Raw genomic sequence first — 20,435 nt, forward strand, 5'->3', positions numbered from 1 at the left:
AATATATATAGAGACAGACACTTACTAAAACAGCTTTTTTTTTTTTTTTTTTCTGTAAGGTTTTAAACTGTCTGAAGTCTTGTTTTTTTGGTCTTCTAGCTTTTATCCAAAACAATATATTGCCCCTACTTTTTCATTTTGGCCTAAGAGGGAAAAAAGATTTTTGTTTTAAATTGACCTGAACTATCTATTTTTTGTTTTATTTTTGTTTGTTTCCCTCACTTTAATCAGCAACAAATTGAAAATTCTTCAAACTTTTTTCCTGGAACAGATTTTGATATGAGAATATGGAACAGGTATTCTTTGGCACCTTTTATGGCATTTAGTTGATTCTATAATTACTGAATAACTAAAACTGTACCTCAGTTTGACAGTTGTTACTTTTTAACAGTTCTTTAGATATCATCAGCTAGAAAAAAGTACATTGTACATGACTTCAATACATATAGTAACCTCTCTTTAAATTGTATATGTTTGACTCCATAAACTATATGTTGAGAGAGAGAAGGAAAAAGTATATTAGAATTTAAAGGATCATTAACCAAGCTCATATCAGTTGTTTTATAATCCTTACAGTTGAGTTGTCTGAGAAAGAGCTAATATTTTCACATTTGCCATCACAGTGCTTTCTACACAATTCTGCTACATTTCACTCTTCCAAAACCTCCTATATTTCAGGATTCTACATCAAGGACAATGGAATACTAATTGTTTCTGAACATTTTAAACTGTCCTTCTTCCTAAACCAAGGGCACCACTAAAGACACAGTTTCTAATGCTTTGAAGGTGTTTTTCTTTAGTTCTCAGTCTAAGTTTAGTTGAGGAAAGAAGTTACAGAGACATAGAAACAAGAGAGAGATGTGATATATTTTCATAGAGTTCTAATGGTCAGGGAATAAATTTACTTATCAGAGGTTTAGGATATTACATGTTTAAGTCTCTTTTGCATGAAATTTAAAATTAAACTGCAATTTAGCAAGCTAGTCTTGAAGAAAAAATTGTCCTCTCACTTTATTTGGGGAGGTTTGGCAAGTTTTGCCTCCTGTAGAGGACAGGCCTTGCCTAGAGTTTTTCTATTGTAACTCTCTTTCCAAGATCAGATCTGGAGGTGGGAGATAATTTTACATATCCAACATATGAACAAATTGAAAATGTTACATTAGATATTTTCCCTTTTTTCTAGGTAACTTCTTGGGAACAATTGTTTCAGTAGCCAGATATTAAGCTGTGCAGAAACACTTCTAAATGTTTATGCTTTGCAAAGCAATTGTTCTTCTGGACATTATTTCAAATCTGTGAGTTAGCAACTGTAACTAAACTGCCTGTATTACTCAAATCTTTGTGTAGATTAATGTTACCTTTCACACTCACATCAAACAGCCTAAAATGTAAGTTACAAACCTCAGGATTTAGTGGTCAGACAGGAAAGAAAAAAAAAAAAAAAGGAAAAGAAGAACAAGATTTTTGACTGTTTCAGTCATCTTTACTCTCCTTAGAGTGTAGACTGAAGGATCTACCTTAGGTGTTAGTCACAGTATTTCACAGGTCTCTGGTCTACCACTGCAGCAAGGAAAGCAAGAAATGCTGCAGAACTACAACATTTGTTGAAGTTGTGAAGATGCATATACACAAAACTCCTAATTCATCATGGACTGCTATTAAAGACCTTAATTTCCAAAAGAACTTCACCATTTCAAAATGGATAGCTTGTTCAAAGTATTGTCAACATATTGGGAAACGAGGAAAATGCATCAAATAGTAGGTTGTTATTTTTATATTACCAATATGTATTAAAAAAAATGCCAGAATTTTTCCACTCTTTCTTAAATGTGTTTCTTTACACTTATTTTTTACTATATCCTTTGGAAGAGCTGACAGACAGAAGAAATAGGTCAATAAAATATATTGGAAACATCTGAGGAGATTACTTTTGAGAAATACCCATGTTGTGAGATTTCATCCAGATCCTTCTCCAACTGTGACAATCAACAATTTTGTTGTGAAGACACATCATTTTATAGAAGCTGATAGCACTTAACTTCATTTATGGAAAGATTAAAGATAGGCTTGAAAGTCACTTGTTGATTAAAATGAAAGAAGGGACTAGTAATAATTTCCTCAAATACTCTTTCTTCTTAAGGGTCCTACCTCTTTCTACAATTACAAATATAAAAATGTAACAACAAAAAGCATTAAATCATAACATTTTTTGCTGTAAGTATATAGATTCCTACATAAATTTAAATTCCTACATAAATTCAACATGTTCTAGCTTAAGAGTACAGAGATTATTACAATTTCTCTTCAAAATGTTACTTATATTTCTTGATTTTCCCTTCTGATTTCCACTCCACATCTGGTAAAATTTCCCAATTATCCGGAGTTGAATAGCTTATAAGAACATCTGTAATAACTACATAATCAATTTCAGAGAAAACATTTAGATGTTCTTCTTGTTTTGCAGGGATGGATAAAAATGATGAAAGATTATTTTAAATTTTACCAGTTATTGATGACGATAGTGATGTTTCTCAGCTACAGCTCAGTCTCAGAATTTAAAATTATTCCAGTGATTGTTTTCTTCAAAGGGACTTATGTAATGTATGCAAGAATTGACAAGCAGTTTTTTCCTTCCTTGACAGTTATCATCACTTACACAAATGTACTGCTTGGTCTTGTACTACTAATAAAACAGCTGTGCACATTTGGAAAGGAATAAGATGCTTTTTTAAGGAATATTTATTTATATAATTATTTTCCAAAAAGAGTATTAAAACACATTATTCTATTAGGAGAATAACTAGCAATAGTAATGGAAATCAAACACTCAATGTTGAATGCACTGCAGCTGGAGAACTGAGACTTGCATATTGAAAGACCAGTGATGGTCCCTGCTGAGTATGTTTTAGTTTCGTAATGATTAGCTCTGTCAAATAATTAATATTTGTTGATAAATCCAGTATCACATGTTCTAATTAGTTAGGATGACAGGATAACATGGACTGAAAATAATCAATTTGAGCTGCTTAAGCTGATCATTTAAAGTAAGGAAAATAACAAAAGCAACTTTCTTTCATAGATTTAATGCACATTTATATTTAGCTTCGCTTGCTTCTGTCTTTTTGTGGTCTTTTTGTATTTCAACTCTCATACACAAATTTCATTGGTATGAAAGATTTCAAAGTTATTTGAGTTTCCTAAGCAAATTTCATGGAAGAAACACACTAAAATTCAACTGGAAGGAAACAATAACATTGGTAATACTAGAACAAATTAAATCTAGATGAACTAGATAAAGTTAAAGAAAATATAGAATGTTTAATATTGAAAGTCAAATGCTTTCAGAAATCTGCTTTTAACTGATCTATATTTACAAGAAGAAAAATACTCAATGCGTGTTGTCAAATACCAAATCTTAAAGTGAATCTGTTTGTATTCACTTGGGGGGGAACATAGAAACGTCAAAAAATCTCTCCCTTCAGTTTATATTCTTTCCTGCCCTAGATAAGTCAATGAAAGATTCACTGTGGTTTAAAGCAGAGTTATATTAGTAATGAATTCTTCTAATAATCCCATCCTTTAGACTAGAGGTTAGATATTATGACAGCAAGAGCTTTAGAAAAAATCTTTAAAGGGTAGAAAATTTGAAGGATAAATTATTCATTTGTAAATTATTTACTTTAACTAGTTTTCACTGCACTCCTACTAGATACTTTACAGCTCTACAATGTGATGTAGGAGATTGAATGTAATCATTAGAAAAAATATATAAGATTCATAGGGATGTCTCTTTACACTCAAATTTTTCCTATCTCCTGTGATCCAAGGGAGTATATTTAAAGTTTATAAAGTATATACTTTATATACATACTTTATATGTGTATATATATACTTTATACTTTAATAAGGTATATTTTATATAGTATATACAAAGCATATTTATCTAAAATATTCTGGATTTTAGTGATTTCTTTTCCACTGGTGTTTCTAAAAATAATCTTTGTAGGTCTGGAACCTTTGGCTTCAAATTAAATCATAATCCACTCTGAGTTTTGAAAAATTAGTGGAAATATTTTCCTTTTTCTTTTTTTTTTTTCCCGTTCCAGTTCATCTAATGTGGGAAGAAAAAGTCAAGTATTGCATGCTCAATTTTACCACAATCATTCTTTTCTAGTCTTTAAAGATGCTGTACGGCTTAAAGATCCAGTGCTGTTCTTTTTGAAGTGTGTAGACAAGTAAATATTCAGTTTTATTACAGTTAAAATTTTGCTGTTTTCATGTTGTTTTGGGGGATATTTTTTTTCCACTGACTCTGGCAGGGCCACCGTGTCACTCAGAGTAGCAATAAAGTTAGTTCCTGATAGAAAGACAGAGTATGTTCACCTCAGGTGCTACTGTACTCAGTGCTTACAAGACCACACTCTTTTAGGTACAACCCAGAAAATATATATATATATATATATATATGTTTATACACACACATATAGTATAAATAAATCAGCCAGCGTCTAGATAGGCCCTCATGAAGAGAAGACAAAAGCACTGGAAAATTTTATTTTAGTGCTGAGGAAAAAAAAAAAAAAAAAGGTTGAGGAGGAGGAAATGGTGTAGGAAGGACTCAGCAAAATAGAAGAAACAAAACAGACTCAAGTAAAAAATGATGTAAAAAGGCTCTGGCAGAGTAAAATAGATGCGGGAAGAAGCAGAGAATATGTGAGATAGATGATTAAGGAACCAGGTGGAGAAAATATTAGAGTTTTGTTTCCATTTAGTACAAGGAAAGAATGACATCTTAGACTTGTATCTGATTTTTTTTTCCCCCTGATGTGTCTCTTTGCAAGGGGTTAACCAAGAACAAGAATAAAAAGCCAGCACCAAATTATAGCATTCAAGTATACATAGATTTGGATCACAGTGGCTGAGTTACATGATGACATGAAACTATTAGGCATTGTCCTGGAAAATCACCCTTTGCTCAAATAACATACTGCTACAAAAGATATGTTGACAAAGGTTTTTGCATGGTTTGCATCAAAAACAAACAAACAAACCTATATTAATATGTATGATTAATGTTCAGATAATGCTTTTAGCAAAATATCTTCGTCATATTGTTATTTCATTGTGTTAGCTTAAATGATTCTCTAAAATAGCCTTAAGTAAATAAAACATTTATCCAAGCAAGGACTATTATCGCTGTGTTTGGGCATCAGATGTCTACTACATTAAAAACATAGATTCACCAAGAATTACTAGTATCCTAGACTAAATTAAAATCTCACTTGTATCTACCTGCTCCAGTGAAGAACTTACTGCTGAGACTACATAGATTGAGAAATATTGGAGAAAACGTCCTCATCCAATTTTTGTTTGTTTTTTCAAAAAATGAAATGGTGAAGTGGAAAAGACGACATTTTGTGTATATTTATAATGCACTTGAAAGACAAAAATGAAAATATAGTATGATTTTTGGAGTTCTTTGTGATATACAATATTTGAACACATTTATTTTAATACATTGCTTAACTTGCCTAGCTTTTTTTTTTTTTTTTTTGTATGGGGCATAGTGAAGGCTTTCTGATCTCTCAGTAACAATGACAATGTTACAATCCTAAGTTTCATTTATTTCCGATCTCAGCACAGAACCGAAAAACAAATAAACAGATATTAAAATTGCTTATGCCTTAAAAGATAAGTGCCTATTAAGTTTTTAGCTTGAGAATTCCCATAGACATAACTAGTAAGTAAAAGTCAATTGTTTTTTGAAGATAGTCTAGGAAAGGGGCTGTAGAAGGTAAAACATTGAAGCTCCCATGTTACAATGATTGTTAAGAGGGCCCAACAACACCCTCAAGAGACAGAATGCACATTCTAATTTTCAGCAGCAGAGAACCGAATTACGTTTTGCATTGTCCCAGAAAATGTCCTAAACATTGAACTATCAGCTAAAAAACAAGGAATTCACTGCAGCTGAGTTTCGTGTCCTTAATAGAAATGACAGAGGAAAATTACTGAAATAATCTCTACAGGCAAGACAGGTCAATGAATGCCTAGTTAGTGAATTTGGGCAGATTTAAGCATGAAATATATATCAAGACACTCAGCCTTGAAAAGTTTTAAAGTGATTTCTGCAGAACCTTAGACTACTTGTAAGCTTCAATGTCAGAAACTGAAGTGTAATTAAAATTCAGGTGCCTGCAGGATGAGATGACAAAGTAGAAAAACATCATCAGACAGTTTGGGATTCATATTTACAATGTAGCAGAAACCCAGGAGAATCTATTTATAAAATTTAAAAGGACTTAGCCCATGTTTGCATGGCTGTGGTGGAAAAAAAGCAACTCCAGTCAGATCTGAATAGGAGGCTGATTCCTAGCATCATTAGATTCCAATTTTACTTATATTTTTCTCCATCAGATGCCTATATATATATATATATTCTTCTTGTATATGATGGAAACTTTCATAATCATGTGGGTAAAATTCAATTGCCACACTGTAGACACAATTTACTGTAATGTTTGTCAAGGAAAGGAATTTCAGATAGCTTGTCGCATACTATCAGTGGTGAGAGAACCACTTGTTTCAGGAATACCTTTGTAATCCTAAACTTTGGTAAACGCACATGAGATTTAGTATGAAAAGATAGACTAGGCTTTCTAAACAGACTAGAAAGACATTCAGGTGTTTTGTGGTGAATGGCAGCCTATTACTTTGGGTTACTGGCTCAGGGTGTACTGCATAAGCTAAGCAATTAAAACAAGGCTCTGCACTGACGTGGTGTTCTACCACACATTGCTTGCAGATTTACTCGGGTTTTAAAGATACAGTTCGTGCAAGACCAAGAAAAAAAATCTAGACAAACTTAATAAATGGAGTAAAATATTAAGATAAAATAAAAGCACAATACACCAGTGACTGCGTCATTTTGGGAAAGTTACTGGCAGAGCTAGGGTCAGATATCAGGATTACTTGGTTGTCAGTACTAGCTTTTCTTCCTGTGAGTCAGATGCACAATATGGTCATCTGGTGTAAATATCGAAGACAGACATCCGAAAGGGACAATGTGGAGTAAATGAAATAGAAAAAGCTGGTTCTAATTTGCCTTTGATTACAAAATCCGAGTATTCTTAAATACCTGTCTCCATTATGACAGACCAAAATTGATTTTGACCAACTAATATGGAGGCAAATTGTTTTTAAAATAACCATACATAAGATACAGGAAAGGTTTTTTTTTTAAATATAGGTAGAAATATTATGGACAGGGAAAGCAAAGATATCACTAATCCTCAAAAAAAGTCCTGGCTGTATACTTCCTATTAAACTTTCTAGTGTTGCAGCATTTTTGTGGTGTTTTGCATGCTTTCATTTTGTTCGTGTAACAACCCACTGAGCTGGAATATCATCAGTATTATTGCCAGTTGCTTAAGAAATAGAAGAAGGTGGAGATATTAAGTGACTTGCATAAGGCCTCTTATCAAGTCTGTACCAGAGCTAGGATTACAATTCAGAAGCTCTTTACTTCTTGTTTGGTGTTCGGCAGCCTGGACCGTGACATTCCCCAAATCCAATTTCAAACTCTTGTAAAATAATAGAAGAAACAGAAAGGAGCAAAATAATTCTTGCCTACATAATGCTACCAACAGTTTTCTTGGAAGCTTCAGTGGAATAAAACTGGCCACCTATGAACCTCTCATAACAATTCCACAAGTAATAAAGATGGTAAGCTACATTAAAAAAGCAAGATATGTTTGCCCAAAGAATCTTCTTTCCATAAGAATTATATGAAAAATTAATTTATATTATCCTAACTATGTCTAATGTCACGTCCTAAAAAAAAAATAAAAAAAAATAGTAAAAACAAAGAAGGTTTAGAAAGAAAATTTTATTGTAGAGGAAACATCTGACCATACCACAATTATCCTTATTAGGCTTAATTTTACATAATAGCTTCAAATTCTAAAGTGCCAAAATGTTTTGCTGATTAAAATTTCAGAAGATGTTGTACTTTGAAACTGTAAACACCCCTGAGAGCAGAGAGAACTGCTGAAGTCTATTAGGAAATTTAGAATTATAAAAATGATAGTAGGAGACTGTCTTACTTGCCAAGGTTCATTTAATCCTCACAGTGATATGAAGCTGAAGAGGAAGCAAAAACACACAGGAAGCAACACTGCTGAGTGAGACCAAGAAATCCTGGTGAACATGAGATTAGCCTGAAATGTCATATGACAGTAAAAATAGCTAAGATTGTTTTTAGGCAATTCACTGTATCATGAAGCTGCCAAGTGAAGAAAAAGACAGCAATCCTGCTGTACCTTTTACTGTCACTATACCTACAACTGAATTCTGAAATCAGATTCAGGCCACAGAAACTGTAGAAAGAGAGAGATGCATTAAAAATGATTAAGAAGTCAGCAGGAATGACTGATGAGGGAAGATGAAAATAGCTTGCTGTATGAATGATAAATGACGACTCAGAGGAGATGAGATAGCTGGCTACAAATAGATCTGGACAAAAGGAAAAGTCACGAGCTTCTGTTCTTCTGTTTGCCTTTTTCTTAAAAAAAAAAAAAAAAAAAAAAAAAAAAACAGGAAAAGGAAGAAATCTTGCTGAGTTCTAACTCCAAGAGCCTGACTGACAGCACATAGAAGCTGTCAGTCCCAAGATGAAATGTTTCCAGGATAGATATATCCAACACATATATTGCAACCACAACATGTTAAAGAAAAGTATACAAGTTAAACCTTTATTTGACTGTCTTGCATTTGTGTCAAAATGTTCTTCTCATACTCCCTTTCCTGGAGACATTATCTGAGGTGAGAAATTATCTGAAGGATTATCTGAAGGCCCCTTTCTGGAATTTGTGAAGTTAGCTTGGTTTCTAAGGTACTCAGGTATTCACTGGAAGAGCATTTGTCTTTATGGGATAAGATAGTTAGATAATGTAACATCATTACCTCACTTAGAATCCCAAGTAAGTCACATGGTTTTAGGCTTGGTTTTAATAATTTGCTTCTGAGCTTGCTATATTATTTACACAGCTATACTGGTATGTGTTATGAAAAATAATTGTGATTCTTTTCTTATCCTAACAAATCTTATGGTTTGATTTTCCAAGGTGATAAATGGAAAAAAGCCTTGTGTTTAATAGGAGATAAATATAATGTAGCAAAGGGGCCCATATTTGAGTTCGTCAAAATAATTATATTAGGGAAATGTATTTGTGTACATAATTATGTAGGGTTATTTTCTATATTCGGGGAACTGAAAGCAAGTGAATGAGAGAGAAAATTCTTATAACTCTCTGCTAATAAGTTTAATTCTCTCATGCTCATTTGGGTAGGAGAAGATGCCACCACTATAAACCAGCATGGGGCAATGTGAATGTACAGCTTCTGTCTATCCCTGCAGACTTCAGACTTTCTCCTCTTGCCTTTCACTTCCTGGAGGTGATGGTCCTCCTGGAACAGGGTGTACATCTCTTTCAGATGTTTAAACTAAAACAAAGTATTGCCAAAATTGTTATGGTATTTGTCTATATGTTATAATTAATAGATAGCTGTTTTATTTAAAAAATTAAAAAAAAAAAACTTTACCTTCTGCAAAGACAGATTCTTTGTCTTTTTGAGAAGAGTGACAACAGGAAATGAAGTGTAATCTGCTACATCATTTTATATTTTAGTCCTTCATTTTCTACAGGATGTAGCATAGCAAGTATTGATGAATTTTATTGTTTAAATAGCTCCAGAAGTGCCAGCTTGAAGGTAGAATTGTCTGTGCTATAGGCATGATGTGTCAACCCATTCTTAAAAATAATTGAAAGGAAAACTTTAACCTAAATCATAAAATAAATAAATAAATACCTAAACAAAAATGATTTTAAAAGGCAGGATATCTTTGGGAGGAAGAGGGGAAGCAGATTTTTTTACTTTAATGAGGACTGGAAAAGGCCATAATATTTTTATGTGGATTTAACTAACCATCTTAAAATTAATTTTTTCTTTATTTGTGTGACCTAGATATAGTAATTCATTAAAATTGATTTAAAATATAAAGAAGAAATTATTTTCCATGACAAAACATATTTTATCTGGTAGCTTTCTGTTCTCTCACTCCCTTCCTTCCTTCTCTCCCCATGATATATCCAATATTGGTATGTAAAATTTTATAAGTTTTAAATTTTATTATTATAAGTTTTTAAATTTTATGTTTAAAATTTTATAAGTTTGTTTGATTAGTTTGATAAGTTTGATAAGTTTGTTGATTTCATCTAAGATAAAACAGTTTTTAATGACAGCTTATTAAAGCAGTTAACATGGATATTGAATTATCTCCATAAAATATTAGTACCAATACAAGATAAATATGTGCTGTAAGACATTTTAGCCACAGAATAACACTTCTAATGTTTAAACATCTTAAATTTTTCTGTAACAGTACAAAAGTGTTAATGTTGTCACTGTTGCTAAAAAGCAATTTAAAAGGAGAGAAATTATTTTATGGCCTTAAGCTTTTATTCTTGATAAAAATTGTAATGTGTATTAATTTTTAAACCTCAAAATAGTTCAACTATTGAAGTAAGGATTGAATCTTGATATTTACAAAAGTTCAGCTATTAACTGAGTCTGGATAACAGAAGGGCAGAGTTAAATTCCTTGGAATTGCCTGAGAGAACCCTGTGTGTTTTAGGTCAGAGACTGAGCACTGTTATAGTGCTGCATTTTATCCATCTAAGGACTGATATCATGATATTCAATCTACTAGAATGTCCTTGTTCAGCTCAAACCCGAACATCCTAGCAATCGATCAGGCTGCATTTGTCTTTTTAGGTTGTTATCTTTCTTGGAAGGATTTTTATTTATTAAATGCTTCTGCATCTTACTCAGCAAACTTTCTTATTGCAAATGGTGAAAATTAAGATTTGGCATTTAATGGTGCTTTGAATAAATTACCAATGCTTAAAATTTTTATAGTTAAGAAACATTTTCCACAGAATTGGTTTTCACTTCAAGTTTCTGTTTTATAAGAAAAAATTGGTCATCACAGAGACCTAACATTGAGTATTGATTATTTCCTGACTCAGCTGTAGACATGATCTCAGACTGATTTGTGTTGGGGGGAAATGAAAGTGTTTCATTTTTCCTAATATTTTCTTTGTAAATATGGGAAGTACACAGAAGTGTGGTATTTTAAAATCTCTTTATGTGCAAAGTAATACAGTTCTAACCTATTTTCAGAAAACATTTCAGTTTTCTTGAAAGATTTTCCTTTTTTTTTTTTTGCTTCAGTTTTTCCTTAGTAAATCCTAATTATTCCTAAAGTCACTGTAAGCAAAATTTTTAGTTCATTCAAATTATCTAGACTTTACTATTTGTTTAAAAGAAGCAAATGTTTTATTTACAAATGAAATAAAATAACTCCAGGATAAAAGCACATTAATAAGAAGTTCCTGAAAATATTTCTAAGATTGTTGAAGGTAAATTTTTAGAAAGTGAAACTAAGTACGGATCTTACTAAAATAAATCTTCAATTTAAATTCTTCCTATCCTCTTGTAATGCAATTTATGTGAGCTTTTAACTCCAACAGAATTGTTAGAATTTGGCCTCACTAGTCTATTTAGCATACAAAAATGTATAAGGACTATTTCAGAGAGAATTTTTTTGTATTCCTTGGAAAATAACAACTGAGCTGATGAGTTCCAATCAGTCTTTTAAGATGATGAACAACTGTTCATATAACATGGAAGATGCTGAAGTGAATAGCTCTCAAAATCCTTTTTAACAGATTAGGTCCTCAGGTGTTTGTCTCTCCCAAATTATTTTGCATATTAACCAAAATGCTGTTTCTTCAAAGATAGGCTTTGTGTTGGCTTGTCATTGGTAAATTGCATAAGCAGCATTGTGAGCCAAAGGACCAATAATAATCTGGCTATAATGGTCCCTTCTCACCCCTACTCCCCAGGGAAATTCCTGGGAATTACTGGGATGTAGAACTGAACAACTCCTGTTTGCCTCAGTTCTTATACTCTTCCCTGCATCAGAACACAGCACAACCCCAAAAGGTACTATTGTCTTCATTATTCTGGGGTTAACCACTGTGCCTGTAGGGCAGCATCTCCTATGAAATGGGAGATGTGAGTTCAGATGTTCATTTTATGGACTGAAGCTGAGTTTCAGAGCCACAAAGCAATGCTTTGTCATTCTGTTTAACCAAACTTCATAGGAAATGTGAAGGAAGCCAGGACTTTAAACCTGCCCTCCTCTTTAGCAGCTCATATTGACTGACTTAGACTTATCCCATGTGTGTGCTGGGCAATATGAAACTCATTTTAGTCATTTACATTTACATTCCTGTTTAAAAACTAGAAAATTTAATGTTTAAAACAGGTTTGTGGACTTCACTCTTTGAACCTGAGATGTAAATAGTAATGGAAATGGTGCGGTTTATAACTTTGATGTTCAAGTGTACTAAGACTTACACTAGTTAGTTCTAGGTAGAATAATTAAATTAGCTACATAATGAAACAGTACAATGAAGTGTATTGACAAGTATTTGCTATCTGTAAGGTATTCCTTAAAAGATATGTTTTGCATTATAGAAGATATTTATTACCAGAAAGGGTCACTGCAATGATAAGAAATTAGCAAGATACCTTATTAAAGGCTGCAATGAAATGAGATGTTTTCAGATATGTTTCTCTCACAATTTCATTTATTTCTGTGGTTGTATGAGTTACAATGTTTATGATTTTACTGATAGCACAGAGATGATAAGCATAATTCAGTACTCACAGATGCGTATTGTAACTGAAGTGTAAAAATTATTGTTCTTTCTCATTGCAATGAAGTTGCCATGTATCTTTGATTTTTATGAAATATTCACAATAGTATTGTATGCAGACCACCAAGGCAATCAGATCCCAATTATTCACATGTTAATATTATTCTCATCCTTTGAATTTCTGCAGCATATTTTCCTGACTGTTCATTTGAATATGAGAACCCATCAGACAACTATTTTTTCTTTGTGTTACAAAAATGTTGTACATTTGCATTGCAAAGGAAAACTACAAGAGGGAAACATTCAATGTCCTATTCAAACTCTATTTAAATAGTACACAGCAAAACTGGGCAGAAATAAAATGAGAATTTTCAGGTCATAAAAAGGAATAGTTCACTAAATCCCATTTTAAATGGCTAAACAATAGAGGAAATACAGAGTGTAGTACTCTGGTGTTTGGAAAACAGTTGTGATGGTAATAATTAAAGAGGGGTTTTGTTTATAATTTTCATGCAAATTTTGTCTGGCAGAAGATTTTCTTTAGATTTTTTCCCTTGTCATTTTTATTATTGTGTCAGTTATACCCAGGAATCCCAGCTGAGATCATGACATTGTGTGACACAGCTTAGCCAAAAAAAAAAAAAAAAAAAGTCTAAAGTCTAAAAAGTGAAAACATAGGTATAAAAAAGTGACTTACTGAGAGCCATACAGAAAATCAGAGGAAGAGACAGGTCTACAAGCCAAGTCTACTGTTACCTAGACCAGAGATCAACATTGCCCCAATGAGATGATAAGCTTGCACAGAGAACATTAACAAGATGTTAAGACCAGACTTTCACAAACATGAACTATCACTACCCATGTTAATTTTTCCCAACAAAGGTACACCAAAATTGTGTGTCTTTTGATGGCATCAGGGAATAACAGCAGTTTTCTGTTCACCAGCTATTTGAGTGCTGGAATTTTTATTTTTATGCCTAGCTACTCTGCCATGTAACCTCTTCAGATTGTATCATTAGTGCTCTTTAAGCAAACACAGCTATGCGAAGTACACCTTGACTCCTGTGTAAATATAGTTATATCTAAGATGGGTTTAAACTTGCAAGTTCTCAGATAATATCAGCTGTCTACTTTCTGCCAACATGGAGCTCAATGTGCAACATGTTTTTGTTTCTTAAGTGGATTGTCTTCAAACTGTACTAAGTACAGTTATGAATGTACAGTTATGAGTGTAGTTAGTACTGTACGGTGCTAAGTGTACTGTTATGAGTGTTCCAAATATTCAGGTTAACTATTTACAGGCATGACTTCAACATGCATGATCTGCACAGGAATCTAGAAATACAGATATTAACTGTGTCATATAATAAAGTTCAAAGGATTTTGATCAGGTCGGTTTCCCTGGTTTTCCATGTTGAAATCTCTGCATGCATACAGTATCCTGTGTTTCTAGAATGTATTTAAATTTGATAAACTTACAAGAAAATTTATTTTCTTCTACAGTGTTTTCTTTAAATGTTGTAATATAAAGTAAACTGTTATTTTAAGTGTTTAAGGAAATGAAAGCAAGTTGACTGATAGCCTCCACTCGATGTATGTGTGCTTGAAAATAAGCAGAACATTTTTTAGGACTCTGGAGGATTGCCCACGTCTCCATTGTGTGTTTTATCCTAAGGGTGGGGTTTGGATCATGTGTGATGGAGACAGTCAAAGTACTGATGGCTACTGTTCACTAGGAACTGTGCAGAGTTCAGTAACAATGGTTTCTTTTTTTTCTTCAGTATAGCTTAATATATGGTAGCTACTGATTTAAAATATGAAACTTCTGCTAGTTAATGTCAAGCTTTAGGTGTCCAGAATAGAGGTCATTATTCCTTTTCATCTTGAGAAAAGTGTGAGCAGTACTGCATTTTCTTCTTGCCTGAGCTGCTACTGTGATATGATCAAAAGAAGGAACAGGTTAAAAAATAGTAACATAAATCTTGACTGTAAGAGATGACCTATATTTGACTGCTGTTTAAATGACCTCCTTCTTACAAATTAAGTTTTCATTCTAAAAAGGTATACATATTTTTGACATGTCTGTTATCAAATACAACTAAAGAAAACCCAGCAGCTACATGAGATAATTTATTTCTTTTCACCTCCGTCTAAATAAATTGACGTAAGTGGAATGACCTGCTGGCAGGTGGAACTTGCATACACAGTAACAAAATCAAATGCACTTTAAAAGGGTGAGACTAGATGAACACAAAAAGTGTTTTTCTTATTTTGGCAAATCTTTCCCAAGAATGTATTTTTGTATTTTTAAGGTTACATATGGTCTTGTGATCTCAGAAGAAAAAGCTAAATAGCAAGTAAAACTGCATTCATACAATTAAGGAAGTTTGTTTTCATAGTTTTTAATCTTAGGAGTGTAAGCCATTTGTGTTTCCCCTGCCTTTTCTCTTTTCTTTCTTTTTTTTCTTTTTCTTTTTTTTTTTTTTTTCACAGAATTGGTAAGGAAAATTGTTCTGATAGAAACATATTGATTGCAGTAAAGAACTATATGTTACTGGTCCTGCATTCCTTACGGTGGTCAATGATATTTAACTGGAGATAAATGTGCTCTGGCTGACACCAAACAAAAGCAAAGTTGTCTTTCATTTTTAGAATTTGTTCTCCACAGGGCCTTGAATGTTCATTTCTTTGTCATAAGATAATGATTCATTCTCTTGCTTTGCAGATTCTAGATAGCTAGGTACTTAAAAAGTCAATTTCAAAGCATAAATCCACATATGATTACAGCAGAGCTCCAATAACAGAGCATGGTGTTAAGAGATGTATTGGTATATTTTATATCTGTAAAGATGAGAGGTTTTAATTTGGCTTATTAACAAAAATTTAAAATATGTTACCTTTGTTTTATCAATAATCATTTTTAGGAAGTATAATTCTTCCAAGTTTAGATTCACCCTATGGAAAAAATTAAAAAGTGAATTATTGATGGAAAAATCATCAAAGCCAAAGATAACTGTATGCTATGAAACATAATTCTCTTTGTTCTTTATTTAAGGGTTAAAGCCAAGTAATCCAACCATGACCGGCAAAACACAGACCAGCAATGTCACCAATAAGAATGACCCGAAGTCCATCAACTCTAGAGTCTTCATTGGTAATCTGAACACAGCCATTGTCAAAAAAGGTGACATCGAAGCGATCTTTGCAAAGTATGGAAAAATAGTTGGCTGCTCAGTGCACAAAGGTTACGCATTTGTACAGTACATGAGCGAGAGGCATGCAAGGGCTGCAGTGGCAGGAGAGAATGCCAGGATCATTGCAGGGCAGCCACTAGGTAAGTGCTTGCTCATATCATTCAAATATATTTTTCTCTTCCCTTTCTATAACATCTGTTGTTGGTACCCTGGGGACCAGTAAGTTGGTTTTTCCATTGTTCCCTCTAAGTGTATTTCGAGGATGTTGGATCTAGCAGAATTTTGGAAATATTACATGTTACTTAGTTATTACAAAATTTTTAGTGCTATAAACTGCCGATTTATTAAGTACATTGTTTCTGAGTGCTTATACTTCTCTATGTAACCCCATTGCAGTGAGTATGATTATTCATGTGAAGAAAATATAAGCATTTTCTCTTAAGGTCTATTAGTAAATTTAATGTGATATAATGAGTCTTGTCTAATAGACGTGGTTATCTTGACTTTAATGAGTCTAAAATAATATCCAGCTCAGTGGATCAAATTGTAATGCAGTTATTCATTTAGAAAACTATTCGTTTTTCATTTCATTATTCGATTTTTGCTTACAAAAATTTTAGGTTGAAGTTTTTCCCCACATAATGTTGTAGACACTGTTCCTCTGAACTCCAAACTTAAAAAAAAAAAAAAAAAACACTTAGTTTATTATTATTATTATTTATTTTCTAGTACTTTGTTATGAATGTTTGTGTAAGTTCTGTTTTTCCTTATTGAAAATGTCACCTCTGAAAGCTATTTCCAGTTAGATATGGAGGCTGGCAATGGCAAAATTATCTGCAATACAGTACTAAACCCATCTGCTACATGTATAGTAGTTACTGACAATACAGTATAATATTTGGGAGACATCTCTCGCTAGACCTCTGAGCTAAATTGCTCAGACCAAATCCACTTGTGTAATGGCTATGCCAGGAAGAGGTGAAGTGCAGTTAGTGTTTTGGCTGTAACAAGTCGTAAAGAATGGACATGGCTTATTCATTTTCAATTTCTCAGGCTGTGAAAATCTTTTTTTCTGATTATTTGTAGAAATTGAGGTATTTGTGTTAGATATGTTGTTGTTTTGTCACAGCTGTTAAACAGTAATTTTAAATTTTATAAACCCTGTATTTTGGGTTCAAAAGAAAAACCGATTAAAGAAATCCAATTACATTTTAGGGGAGACTACTTTACAACTTCTTTTAGGAAAAGTTATATATATGAGTGAAATAAAAGAACTCAAGTGAGAAAAGCAAGGCTTCAAAGTCAGTCTGTGAGATGGCATTATTAGAAGATGTTTCCTGGAGCAGTGGTCTCTGAGCAATAGGCCATGTAATGCCATCAGTGCATTATTTACAGCTCTTTGCACACTGGTCTGACCAGATTTTTTAAACTGTGTTTTCCTAAGGCAATAGATCTGTTATTACTATGACTACTGTTGTTAGTCTCTTTTAGTTTTTCTTGTGGAGTCTGTAATATGCCAAGTGCTTTGTACAAGAAGATGCCCTTGCTGTACTCAAAGTACTTTTGTGCTTTGTACAAAAGGTAGGTAGAGCTGGTATAAAGCCAATTAAGGGGCCAATAATTTCCTTAATTATTCAAATTATTTAATAACAATGGAAAGTTTATCCACAACTAAGTTTCAGCTGTATAATTGTAAAATACTTTGGTTACTCTGCCAAGTCATGTGGAGGAAGATTTCATGCTTCAGTTCCTGATATATCAAGGAATATGAAGAATAAGCAAGGTGAAATTTTCTTTTAAGTGCCCCAGGCCTCATTTACAGTTTCTGTATAAGAAATACAGTTGTCATTAGTATTTTCTGACAAAGAAAATGATTTTGTAGAAGTGGTACTCCTTGTTAGACAAACTGCTTCTACGAATACTTTTTATTAGCAGTAGATGTTAATAGTTGCCTCAAAATAATGAGGAGCCAATAGATAAAATTTTCTTGGCGTTATGACACAGAAGAATGACTTATATGTAAATTGTGCTTTTGAATGGGAGGAAATAGCAGGCAGGACCATTATGGTGAAACTACTTGATAATTTGCAGATGAAAGAAGACAGCTCTATATCCTGAGAGCCGTGTATTCTGGGAAAAAAAAAAAATATATATATATATATATATATCTCAACAGTCAAAGTATGGAAAGGGGACAAGAAAAGAAAAGCTATTTATCAATGTACAAATAAACTTTGCTAACACAGATGGATTTTCTTTTAAAGGGAATTAGAATATATTAATAATGCAATGAGGGCTGGATGGTAGTCAGCTGTCGCAAGCTGTTTGAAGAAAGGAATATTTGAAAAAGTTTATCACATATGGTATATATGTCTGATACTACCATAGACACTAGTACTCAGTACTCAAGGAATAAGACTAACAAAAGAAGGAATAATTTAGACTGTATTATTAATCTACATCAATCCTTTCATACTTTTGGTAAATTGACCGTTAATGTTTGCTCTTGTCTTCTGTGTGGTCTTGCCATTCAAAATTGTGATGTCATTTACAACAGCTTTAGCAGTATTAGAAATAGTTTGCGTGTATGTAACTGAAATTTAAAATTGAAACTTTAAATTCTTATAGCTCTATACAGCATTATACAATTTACTGATGATAACGCTAAAATTCCCATCCAGTTTTAGGTAAGGGAACTGCATGAATGTGCATTAAGTTCCTGCCTAAATATTTTTCTGGGTGGGTTTCCAAAGTGTTAGGCTTCATAAGTACATAACAAGGCATTTTTTAACGAATTTCTTAGAAGCACAAATCTTAAGCCTTCTTAGTGTTTGCCAGCTTTGTTGCCAGCTTTCATGTGGGTCTTTATAGTTGTCCTGCTGGTCTCCTTGTACAACTCCCAAACTCCTGCCAACATGCTTGGTGGCCAGTCTTGTATAATGGCAATGCCATGGATATCGTAACTTCAGGGAAGCAGATTTCATGGGCTATGTGGTTCTTTCCAAAATTTCCAATCTATGACGTACATCGAGCACTAAAAATCTGTGGGGAAGAGACCTTAAAGGAACATAAAATTAAAAAAAAAAATAGGAAATTTATTGGTCTTATGAAGTTCAATACACTTTCTTGAAGTGATATTATACCTTCAAGGGAATAGCACATTTTCCTGACATACAGCAGGACAGGGACAGGTCAGTATTGGGCCCAGGAGTGTGTTTCACAATGATTGCTTTGTGAACTCCTTCAAGCTGGAGCCAAGAAATTATTCAACTTGTTTTAGAATAAAAACTGCAAATGATATTCCCAGTTGTGAGAACACACCCACAGAATCCCCTCTGCTGTATCACCTCAAAAGTTTTTCATCTATTTAAATACATCTATGAGTTAGAAAATATTTGTCTGTATCCACCTCTTTGCCACAGAGGGTACGGAGATTAGCAGGAATAATCCTGAGTAAATACCATGTTTCTCCCCTGACCTCTACCAAGGGTAATGTTACATAATTAATTATTTAATTAAAAGACCTTTGTGCGGATTCAGACTCTATGTGCTTATTGGCGCAGCGCACCGGGCACAAACCTACGGACAGAAATGTCACACATCTGTGGTGAGAAGATGACTAGAGATCTGCTTGCTTCAAAGCAAATGGAGCAAGTCCCTTGTGGCAGTTGTGGTTTGAGGAGCAAGCTACACTAAGATTGTAAGTTTTGGATACATGATAGAAAACACAGTTTTTCCCCTGATGTTTTCTCCTGCCGCTAAAGTTCTTCACAAGGGTCACGGCAACATTATTTAACTTTTGAGTGCATCCCTGCACACATGTATTCTGTAAAAGCCAATACCCCATACAGTGTATTTAATGTTCCATAACTTTATATTCCTGATTACATTATGCACTAGGAAAAGATTTGTAAGAGCATTCATCTGAAGTGCTGGTATACCTATCATAGCATCCTGCACATCACAATGTCCCTGATTTGATTGGTTTATAGTTCATAGCCTTACCTTTTGAAACTATATGACCTATTTGTTTCCTCTTTCAAACACATTTTTTCACACTTTAAACCCAGAACAAGTGTTTGATTTGGACCAGAATAAGAGCCAAACTGCCTTCATAGGCACCTTGAATAAGCAAGTTAAATACTGCTTGAAATACTGCTGTTGCTTTTGTAAGACACCATAGAGTTGCATGCTTGGATACTGAGAAAAAGGAAAAAGCTTACAGTACCAAGACTGTGAAAGACACTGTAGTTCTTGATTTGATGCCCTTTTTAACTAATAAATTAGTTCCATTGTAGTTTCAATCCTGTTTTGTTGCTTTAAGTATTATTCACGTATGTCTGCCTTCAGGTCTAAATTAGATGCAGTCTCTGAGTACCAAGTGAGCACATATTGACATATAGCCTAGGGTAAGATGGTGGTTTCAGATAATTATTTTGGGCGACATACTCTA

At 33.2% G+C, this 20,435-nt stretch overlaps 1 protein-coding gene across 12 annotated transcripts in view; it reads left to right on the top strand.

The window, feature by feature from the left end:
• Positions 1 to 20,435, top strand: part of RALYL (RALY RNA binding protein like) — a 425,404-nt gene that overhangs the window by 189,066 nt on the left and 215,903 nt on the right. For all 12 annotated transcript variants that reach the window (XM_066993127.1, XM_066993126.1, XM_066993134.1 and 9 more), the window contains one exon: positions 15,844 to 16,122. In XM_066993127.1, coding sequence (XP_066849228.1) covers positions 15,867 to 16,122 — 256 coding nt within the window. In that variant the 5' untranslated portion in view covers positions 15,844 to 15,866. The remainder of the gene's footprint in view (positions 1 to 15,843; positions 16,123 to 20,435) is intronic.

This window comes from Anser cygnoides, chromosome 2, assembly GCF_040182565.1.
Source record: "Anser cygnoides isolate HZ-2024a breed goose chromosome 2, Taihu_goose_T2T_genome, whole genome shotgun sequence".
NCBI classification, from domain to species: Eukaryota; Metazoa; Chordata; class Aves; order Anseriformes; family Anatidae; genus Anser; species Anser cygnoides.